The sequence below is a fragment of the Haliaeetus albicilla genome, chromosome 4 (genome assembly GCF_947461875.1).
Source record: "Haliaeetus albicilla chromosome 4, bHalAlb1.1, whole genome shotgun sequence".
Taxonomy (NCBI): domain Eukaryota; kingdom Metazoa; phylum Chordata; class Aves; order Accipitriformes; family Accipitridae; genus Haliaeetus; species Haliaeetus albicilla.
Window position 1 is genome coordinate 19,241,448 of NC_091486.1, and position 10,402 is coordinate 19,251,849.

The following is a 10,402-nucleotide window of genomic DNA, read 5'->3' on the forward strand; positions in this document are numbered from 1 at the left end:
ACACAAGGTACTAGGCAACCAGAAGTAGGTTAGCCCAGTAAATAAATAAATAAATAAGTAAAATAGATCAAACCAAAACAAGAGCTAACACAGTGAGCCTGGACCTGAACAGCAACACTCAGCACCAGCCTGTGTACAAGCTCAGCATTAACACCTTCATTTAACAGCTAGAAGTTACGACAATCATATGCTAGAACATGGAAAGCAGTTTGTAATTTTTGGTGTGCAGCACTTGGTGCTTGACCTTCACAAGTATCTCAACTCACCATTATGAAGCTTTGTAACAACCAGTTCGACATCTGCTAATGAGTGTATGCTGATGAGGTTACTCTTATTTGCTTTGCACAACTCATCTGCTGTACTCCAAGGTGCCTGGTTGTTTATCAGCATGTAGCAAAAACCATTGTGGGGAACCCAGCCTGAATCACAGCGAGTATCCAAGTGTCTCCAAAACTCTAATAGTGAAGAGAAATGGAATTAGAGGGTTTTGTTTTACACTGGCTAGTGTGATGGGTTGGCATTTTCTTCATGTTTTAAATCTGGCAGCACCTTGAAAACCAGCCAGAAAGCAGCAATCAGAATGTGTTCACATCTCTTCAGGGTTAATGTTTTAAGAAAGGGTCACAGTTTAGTCAAGCAAATAGACTTGACTGAGCAGTGTTATGGGGATTCGTAATATTTTGGGGCCGTGAAGCTGGCAGAAGGAGAGAGGAGTTAGCAGGAATGAAAGTAAAAAGCTGGAATGCATTGCATTAAGCTGGTCTTAGTGTAAGTGAAAGGTTCAGAAGTAATTGTAAGCAAGATTTCAAAAGCAATTAAAGGCAAATCAAGTTACTTCATTACAGGACAGCAGCTTCAAAAAAAGTTGCTTGTTTTGTTCTAGCAAGGGTCTGCACTTTTATAGGGCATTATTATCTATATGCAGTATCACACATAAGACCAATTTTGAATAACTTGCAACGAAACAAATGCTTAGTTTTAAATATTTTTTTCTTCTGAAAACGAAGATATTCAAGAATTCCAACTGTTTTTAATGCATGCTGAAAAAGGTGTATACTAATAGCCTTTCTGGTTCGAAACACACTATAAAATACTTCAATCACAAGAATTTTGTTTTTTAATTAATAAAACACTGTATAAATACTGGTAACAACTCCACATACCCCACTGAGGAGCCAGAGAACAGATAAGAATGGTTAATTGACAACTAGTTTTCAAGGAATCATTGAAAAATTTGAACCAGTTTAGTTAAATTTAAATGGCTTATTACTTTTTTTTCCCTGAAAGGCACACACCCCTCCTGGGAGAGCTGGAGAGAACAGACCTTAGCCAGAGACACACCATGACACTTTCCACCTCCACAACACTGCTTCATCCCTCTTATCCCCTAGTCCTCCCCCTCATCCAAGGACAATCACCTTCCAGTAAAAATTTTCCCATGAGAGCCCCACAAGCATGAGCCCTGGAAAGTGGGTAAGGCCAAAGAAGAAGAACATGGAAGAACAGGCCATGGATATGGGAAGGGTGGGACATCCAGGTGTAGGTAAATGGCCAAAAGCATGGAAGCAGTTGTATGTCACAGCTGGACATTGTAAAAACTGAAGGACTCTGTGTGTGTGCGTGTGCGCGCACGTTTAGGGAGGAGATAATAAATATCTCATAAGAGCTGGTGTGTGTGTAGGAAGGAGATAATAAATATCTCATAAGAGCTGTTATGGATCCAGTAAAGATTACACACTGAGCAAGCTACCAATTCTTGCACCCTGATTTCCAGCACTGGGCCTGGTTTCAAAGGATAGTAAGGTCATTTAACTACTTCTATTTGAATTCAACAGTGTGTGATCCAAGCCCCAGATAGGTCACATTTTATGGCAATATACACCAAGAGTGAGAGAAATGGGCTTAAAACAGAGATGGAAAGGTTCGAGGTGCAACTGCCAGTTCCAGACTTTCAGTAACACATGAAAGAAGATACAAGCCATGGAGGAAAACATGATGAAAAGGGCAGGACTGTGCTGGGAAATGCTTTACATGTGAATGAGAAAGCTGCAAAAAATGGAAGCTGTTTGTGATGCATCAGCTTAACACTGAAGATACAGAGTTTGCTTCTGCTCTGCTAAAAAAATCCAAAGCTGTTGCAAAAGTGTTTTGGCAGAGATGCCTAAGATGGCTTCGGGAGGGAAAAAAAGACTCCAAAGTGAACATCACACTCATATTAACATATAAAAAAAATTGCAAGCTGTCCTACCTGGAAGGCTTGAAACTTCATTGAGTGACTTTTTGCAAACGTATGGAAGTGGAGTCCCACAATGGTAACTCTGCCACTGACCTGAGGCAGCATTCATCACCACACAGCTAGTCCCATCCAGTGGGGACAAACTCTGCATATCTATAGACAGGAACAAATAAAAAACAGAAGAGCACAAGTTATCAAACAGTAAGGTAGTGACTCTTCTTTTTCCTATTTGTTTTCAATACAAGAATAATATACTTTGCATAGTACAGCACTTTGTATTTGAAGAACATAACTTGCTTTGAATGAAGGCACCCGTCCTACCATAGGACCCACAGAAAGTTTTTTGTAAGAGAGAAAGTTTCAGAATCAAGGAATCTGGACTTCTCTTCCAATGTTTAATCATAGAACCAGGAGGAATGTTCTATTTACAATACAACAAACCCTTGGCTGAGCACTTTCCCAGACTAGAAACATCTCAGGGGAGAACCCTTTCTGCAGCCCTCAGTTTCCTTTGGCAGCCCCTTTCCAGCCCCACTCCAAACACAGCTTTGCATTCCTTCTCTCAATGCTAACCATAACCCTTACCTTAACAGAAACCTGAGACAAAGCCCCAGTTAAAAATGTCACAGAGGAGAACTCTTTTTTGCAGTTCCCAGCTTCTCTTTGAGCTCCTTTCCACTAACACTTTCTGGCTTTCTCTTTCTTTGAGCCCCAATGCAAACCTGAGCTGTGTCCTACACAGAGCACCCCAGCCCGCCCTGCACTGGGTTTGTTCAGTCTCACATAGAAAAGGCTCAGGGTGGATCTTAGTTCTTCATGGGAGAGTACAACGGAGACAGTGCCAGGCTCTTTTCAGAGGTGTACAGTGAAAGGACAAGAAGTAATGGGTATCAAGTTTTCTGGTATCAACTTGCAGCTAGCAAAATTCCTGTTAGATACCAGTAAGTATTTTTCATAAGAGAGGTAGACATTAGTAAGTCTTCCATGACTGCAGACTAAATTATGCCACTAACTCAGGATAGTCTAGTCTCCAGCTCTGCATTACAGTGCCACAGCATCATCACAGTTCCAGAAGAAGGTGCAGCCAGTAGTACAAGCAGCAGAAAGGCCCTTAACCTTTCCAAACGACAGACTACATTTGGAAAATCTCACAGAAATTTCTTAGTAAAGCTTTCAAAGAACTAACAGAAACCACTTATCTTTTCACAGAATTCATGTTGCAGCGCTATTCTAGAAACTGAAGGAAAAAGAGAATTCCACTTTAAAAAGGTGAAATTCAGCTTGAATGACAGAACATTATTAGCTTCAGTATTGCTGATTATTATTCCTCCAGGATTCTCATATATACACATCCGTGGCATATTTGTGAGAATATTACAAATACATGCTGAAAATTCTAAACAAACAAGACTCGCACCAATTCTACTAGGAACTTGAGAGTAATTAAAAAAGGTTTTTCAAAGGTTTTATACTTCTTTCGTCTTCACCTCAAAATAAGTTTAAGCAACCCTGAAGTTTAAAAACACGAGTTAGGCTTCTAAGTAATGTCAGTCCTTGCACGTACATCAATAATTGTAATATTTGAGGGAAGTCAATGCCATTTTGTCAGTGGGAAGAAAAATTTAGCAGCTAGAGAAGCTGTAGATTCTTTACTAAAATGGACCTCAAAGATACTATTTAAGTTTTACCTTTTTAGAGATTTATTAACTTAATCATCCATAAATATAGAACAAGTGCAGAAAGATTCACTGGCTAGGAGGAAAAGATGTTTTCAAACTTTTAACAGAAATGGAACAACAATAATTGTTTTGATGAAGTCTGATAGAGAAGGGTAGTAAAAAAAAAAAAAAAAAAAAAAGTAAAATACTAGTTAGTGTTGTGAATATCATTAATACCACCAGAAACATCATTACCTGGATGCCAGTTGAGAAAATTCAAAGGTTTGTGATCTGACCACTGCCAACCTCCAGAAACGTCCAGTTGATTTAAACCAATCCAAAAGATCTCAGCAACGCCATCCTTAGCTTTATTTTTAAGAAAACAATTAGTACAAAATGCTCATCTTCTATTGGTCTCCTTTAAGTTAAAAATGTGATCTGAAAGGGCATGCATTTGAGGAGAGAAAGATTGCTACTATCATCAGACACGCAAACTTTCTTGAACTGAGGAGGAATTCACTCACACACGTCTTCCCTCCCAATACCTTCAGATGTCTGTCCTTTGGTTTTATATTCCCAAAGGCACACTAGTAATTCCCCCAGGCCAAGCCTGAACATCAGTGAGGACAATTTCATAACAAGTGGGTAACAGGCTGTTGAAACACCAACATCCACTCTGCCCTGTATTTGAGATTTTGGGGACGTTTCTCATTATAAATATGAGCAACAGCTAATCACTACAATGAAATCACACAGATAAACTTAAAAAAAAATCTCTGAAGTGAGATTAGCATTTTTGCTACACAAATGAAAGCACCAATGTATTTTAAATACAATCAAGTTTTAACGCAGAATTTTAAGACAGAAACTAAAATGCTGTCTTCACTTTATCTTAATTTGTCAAGATATCCTGATATTCTTATGTGAATAATTACACCTACCTTGTATGTAACTTAATTCAGATGCATCTTGGATGCTAAGTAAATCTCCCCCTTGCCTTTGACATGAAATATAAGCTTCCTTCCAAGAAAGAGCAGACTGTGTACTAAACTGGTAGCAGCTTTCAGACCCCGGATCACGTTCCCAGATATCATGACAACCATCCTCTGTTTAAAGGAAGCAGAAAGTACTTGTAACTACAACTATACTGAAACATCATGAAAGTTTCAAAAGAAAAGTTGTAATACTGAAGGTCTAGCAATTTTTATATTGGTAATCACATATACTGCAGAGCATGTACTGATTGTCCTGTCAATGCTGCAACAGAAAAGGGACCTGCTTTTACTCAGCTTAACAGCAATGTGCTACACCAAGGTGGAGCTGTACATACGTAAAGTGACAGAACACTTTTAGGACAGCTATTTAGAAACCCAACGTGCCTGGTTGTAAGCAGATTCCCCATTTTCCATCATGAGTATAATCTTCAGATGTGGCACACCATTTCCCACCCGTATGCGTTTCATCCTGAATGCAGTCATGATGCCACGTCTTATTATACAGAAAGGGGAACTCACAGGGTTTTCCATATGAGTTCCCATCTTTGGTATAAACCTCTGCAGAGGGGGGAAAAAAAAAAAAAAATCAAAAAAATAATCAAAGAAGAATATACAAGGTGTCTAGGGGAGGAAAGAACAACAAATCAATGTTACGGCTTGTACAGACATAGTTAACTTAAAAGCATGCAAATCACACTTGTCTTAAAACACGGTCTCTTGTTGTTACAGATAATATACAGCAAAGCCAGAACTGGAAAAAACAAGAGGAAAATATTTTTCTGTACTTTTTCTTCTGAGTGGGGCATAACAGAGCATAAACTCGTTTCCCCCCTTCTTGGTAAGCTAGGGATAAATACATTGTCCTGTTGAAATCCAGGTGGTTTGCACAGAGTACTACATAACAAGGCTCTAGGAATCAACGCATACAGGAGAGGCAAAACATTTCAAACTCGAGCCTACTGGGGTCTTCATACTAGCCACTCTGAACCATTCAAATACCAAGAAAATTCTGCTCTTAGATATGGTAAAGCAAGTTTTCACCACTTCTTCCAGCAAGCATGAGACTTCAGATGAGACTGGCTTCCATGACAAGTGGACAGACTACCAGACCAAAGCAAACGGATGGTTCCTGACAGTCCAACAGACAGCAAGCTAGCAGCATGCACTGAATTTGATTTTACAGCCTACCAGCAAAGAAAATATCCTCAAACCCTGCTAACAGCAAAATTCCCATCACTGTGAAGAGAGACCGTGTCAGTTCTGGCAAGGTGGTTGATATTTCATAATTAAATAAGCTCTTACTAAAAGATGGGGGGAGGGATTTAAACATGATAAGAAAGCCACTGGATAACACAACTTCTGCAGTTGTGCTTATTTATTTTTTTATTAAAAACAGTTAAAGTTTCGTAATTGAATATCAATATCTCTCTACAGCAAAACATTCTATTACTTTACTAATCAGTCTTTTCATATGATTAATTTTAAGAATTTACTGGCACAGATATACAGCAAAAAGCCCTTAACACAACAACAACAAAAAAATCCTCCAGTCCCCTGTGCAAACTTACCATGGTAAGGATACTGACATATATCATTGGAGGAACTGTTGCTTCTCCACTGGTCTGTTGCATTTATGCTTGCAGTTACATAGGTACTCTTGGTAGTCACTTTGTACTGAGATGCACCAAGGATAGAAGCATCAGCACATCGCCACCACAGCATTAGTTCTGAGTTACAATCAACCATTTTCAGGCGAGACAGTGATTTGGTGAATATATCAAGTCCCAGGCACTGCTTGGACCCCAAATGAAAGAGGCGATTCTGGGATACCCATTTCCATAAAGCTTCACTTGTGTCCTTGCAGTCATCTATCACTATCCGTGAGTTTTTAACTTGTATACACTTGCTCAGTGTGTCATGGCGAATGGTAAAAGCCTCATTGCCTGTATAAGAACAAACAAATATTCACATATGGATATGATTCAGTATCACTTTCACAGGAAGTTCATTTTTAAAAGTGTAATCACATTCTGAGACATGCTACCAGAAAAGTACAGCAACTGCTGTTTGTACATTATACTATCTCTTTCATATAAGCCATGTTAAGTCCATTTTTCTGCTCTTTAGAGAGTATTCTTTACTTCCGGGGGGGGGGGGGGGGGGGGGGGCGGGGAAGGGGAGGGAACGAACCTCTCTCAAAGTTATTATAAAATCAGGGGAGATAAAATGAGGTTGTTTTCTAAGTCCAATCCTATGAATGAAAATTCACCCTTTCATTTTAACACATACTGATTGGATCAACCCCTGATTAATTTGCAAGCTTACTGGGTAGAGAATCTTGTCTTCATGCCTATCTGCGAATGCAGTAACACACAGCAGGTACCATAAAATGTAAGTAATAATCATCACTTAGTAACACACAGCATGACAGGCTCATACGTGAACCAGTTTGTGGGTGCAACTGTGGTATTACTGAAATAATTGGCACTGCTTTCGGGAGAGAGTTTTAGAATAAATATCCCACCAAAGATGCCACACAAAGATTAGGAGTATCATTTTCAAAATTATAGAGGAACCCTAGTTTCATTTTCAGCTGTGACATAGCTTGTTATTAAAAAGAAAAAAAAAGTTGACAAAGCATAGTATACAATTTTAAAAAGATACGGATCACCCTACTGATACAAGCCGACACCTCTGCCAGTACAAGAACATCTCCATGACAAGTGGCAGTAGGTTTAAGCTGAGAAAAAAAAAATGCCCTAAACCTATTTCTATACCACAATAATGATGGCCCCACAATAAAAAACTTTCACTAACCAGGCTGAAATGGACCTTGGCTGTCCCAAACCCACAAGGCTACTACTCTGGTGTTTAAATAAGGAATCTGCTGAGTAGTGTTTTGTATTTAGTAGTAATGCACTGTCAATCACATTCCTACTGCGTTTTTTTAATATGACTTAATAATAGGTTTGGCTGAACAGCAAGGAAAATATTCAGTGATGTTATGCAGTGATTTTTACCACTACTTCCCAGTATACTCATGAATTTTCCACTGTGTAAGTGCCAAATAGTATCTAAATAGTACTGAGCTGGTCAAACTGTGAAGAAAAATCTTTAAGTCAGCCACCTACTGGAGTGACTTTTTCTAAACAGCACATTTCAACCAACTGCCTCTTTCATCCTCTCTATTAACTAAACAAGAGATTTTAACAACCAGTCCTGCTTTTGTGGCATCTTTTTACCCTGTGCTTTTTCAGCACTATATCTGCTTTTTGCTTTGTATTCTCCCTTCCAGACTTTCTTCTCCTTTTCAATTCCTTTTAATGTGTTCTCTGACTTTTCTCAGATCTTCCCTCTCCTCATCTTCTTTCACTTCTTCCCCCACAAACCTCGTTCTGACATCAAGAAGAAAACCACTTTTTAAAATTCCCTGAGAAAAATTGCTGATACCGTCTCACCAAATCCACCCGTACAGCAATTTATTAATACTGGTGCTCAAGTACTCCAGTTCAACACTCTTGCCACGGAGTTTTACCCGACATCTTTAGCTACAAAACCGAGCCCGCTACTGTCAAAGGAAACAAAAACACGCGAGGTGCAACCATTCAGCAAAGAGCTGAACTCGGTCCCCAGCAGCTCTCCCCAGGCTAGCGGCTTTTGGCTTACAAGAATTTCCTCAACGTCAAACTTTTCCACCTGCTTTCTGAAAGGCTGGGCAAGCCTCCTGCCTCTCCCTCTCCGCGCATAAAGCAGCGAATAAAAACGACGGCTTGACGCCCGGCGGGGGACCTGCCCGAGTTCGGGTTATTTCTCCTCTCCAGGTAAGAGGCCAAAGGCCCGCCTCCCTCCCTCCCACCGCTCCGCTCCGCTCCGCGCCGCCGGCCCGGCGCTGCCCCGGCTCGGCCCCCGGCACCCCGGGCACCGCCGGGAACCTGGCACCCGGGGGCGGCGGGGCAGCGGCGGGGCAGCGGCCGGCTTTCGCGACGCCCCAGGCGAAGCGCGCGGTCCGGGAGGAAGGTTTGGGGGTTTTTTTTCCTCCCTTTTCCGCTCCTCCTTCTAAGTTTCCCACGTTGCTTCCACGCAGTTGGACTTTGCCAGCCAGCGCAACGCCCGGAGACGCCGGGAAGCGTCGGGGCGGAAGGCCCGTCACCGCGCCGCCTTCCCCCCTCAGGCGCCCGCCGGGGCAGAAAAGGGCTTTCCGCGCACCCGCGCGGCGTCTCCCCCCGCGCCCCGCCGCCCTTCCTCCCTCCCTCCCTCCCTCTCTCCCTGCAAGGTGGGCGCCCGGCTTACCTGAGGGTTGTCGGCGGGCCGCGCAGCAGGCGAGGAGCCAGGCGAGGCCGCAGGCGGCCAGGCAGAGCCCCGCCGCCCGCGCCATCCTCCCGCGGCGCGCAGGCTGCGCGGAGCGGGCGCGCTGCCGGGCTCGCTCTGCCGGAGCGTCGCGCCCGCCGCCGGCTGGCCGGGACGGCGAGCGGCCGGCCGGATTGGCCCGCCCCGGGGGAGCGTCACTTGTTGCCAGGAGAAGAGCGGCCCCGGGTTTGCGGCGAGGTGTGGGGCGGGGCCGGGCCGCCTGGGCGGTGGCCGGGTGTGAGGGGTCGAGGCGGCGGGGAAGGGCCGGCCCCGGCGGGAGGGAGGTTACGGCTGAGGGGAGGGAAACACGGGAGAGGGACGGGGAGTCGCGGGCGAAAACGGGAGAGTAAAGACGAGGAGAACATGGGAAAATGAAGGGAAAATGAGGAGGGAAAGGGAAAAAAAAAGAGGAAAAGTGAAAGAAAAAAGGAAGGAGGAAAAAAAGGAGGAAAACCCGAGGAAAAATGAAGAAAACCCAGAAAAGCAGACCTAAAAGAAGCGTTTCTAGGAGTTCAGTTGGGAAAGAAAGGGAAAGCATAAGTGGTAGAAGTGAAGAGACTATAAACCAAAAGTAATGAGTAATGGCAGGCGCTGAAGTAAACTACCTAAAAGTGGAGCAAATAATACATTTCTAAACGTTTCCCTGCGTTCCCCACGCCCCTCTGGCCGCCGGGCCGCGTGCCGGCCAGGCCCGGCGTGAGGGCCGCGGCGCCATCCCCGAGGCAGGGAGCCCCCGGCCAGGGGCTGCGGGGCGCGTGGCAGTCCCCGCGGGGCAGGGGCCGGGGGTCGCCGCCCTGTCGGGAGGCGGCCGAGGTGGCCTGGTGTCACCGCAGGGTCCCTCCGTGCCGCAGCAGCGCTTGCGTGGGGGAGCGGCTGGCAGCAGGGGCCCGGTGCGGGGCCACGGCCCTCACCGCCGCGGGGAGCGTCAGGGACCCCCACGGCCAGGCCTCGGAGCCCTCCCCTCCCTCCCCGTTACAGACTTGCCTCTGCATATTTGCCCGTAGGAGCTAACTGGACCTTTGCAAAGCTGAAGAGGGAACAGAAGCGGACCGGGCAGCCTTGCCATACTTTCTAAGAGTTTTCTGGTAGCGAGCAGCTAAAATTGCAATTGTCTGAGCCATTGCTGCCAGGGAAGGGGGAGGAGGGGATGAGATTGGGAACTGTTG

The 10,402-nt window shown here is 44.2% G+C and overlaps 1 protein-coding gene across 1 annotated transcript in view; it reads right to left on the bottom strand.

Moving 5' to 3' along the window:
* Positions 1-9,358, bottom strand: part of LY75 (lymphocyte antigen 75) — a 47,576-nt gene extending 38,218 nt beyond the window's left edge. The window contains exons 1-7 of the mRNA XM_069781218.1: positions 9,180-9,358; positions 6,458-6,832; positions 5,274-5,447; positions 4,836-5,000; positions 4,150-4,260; positions 2,249-2,389; positions 267-455 (exon numbers count right to left, since the gene is read on the bottom strand). Coding sequence (XP_069637319.1) covers positions 267-455; positions 2,249-2,389; positions 4,150-4,260; positions 4,836-5,000; positions 5,274-5,447; positions 6,458-6,832; positions 9,180-9,264 — 1,240 coding nt within the window. The 5' untranslated portion in view covers positions 9,265-9,358. The remainder of the gene's footprint in view (positions 1-266; positions 456-2,248; positions 2,390-4,149; positions 4,261-4,835; positions 5,001-5,273; positions 5,448-6,457; positions 6,833-9,179) is intronic.
* Positions 9,359-10,402: the final 1,044 nt, after the last annotated feature.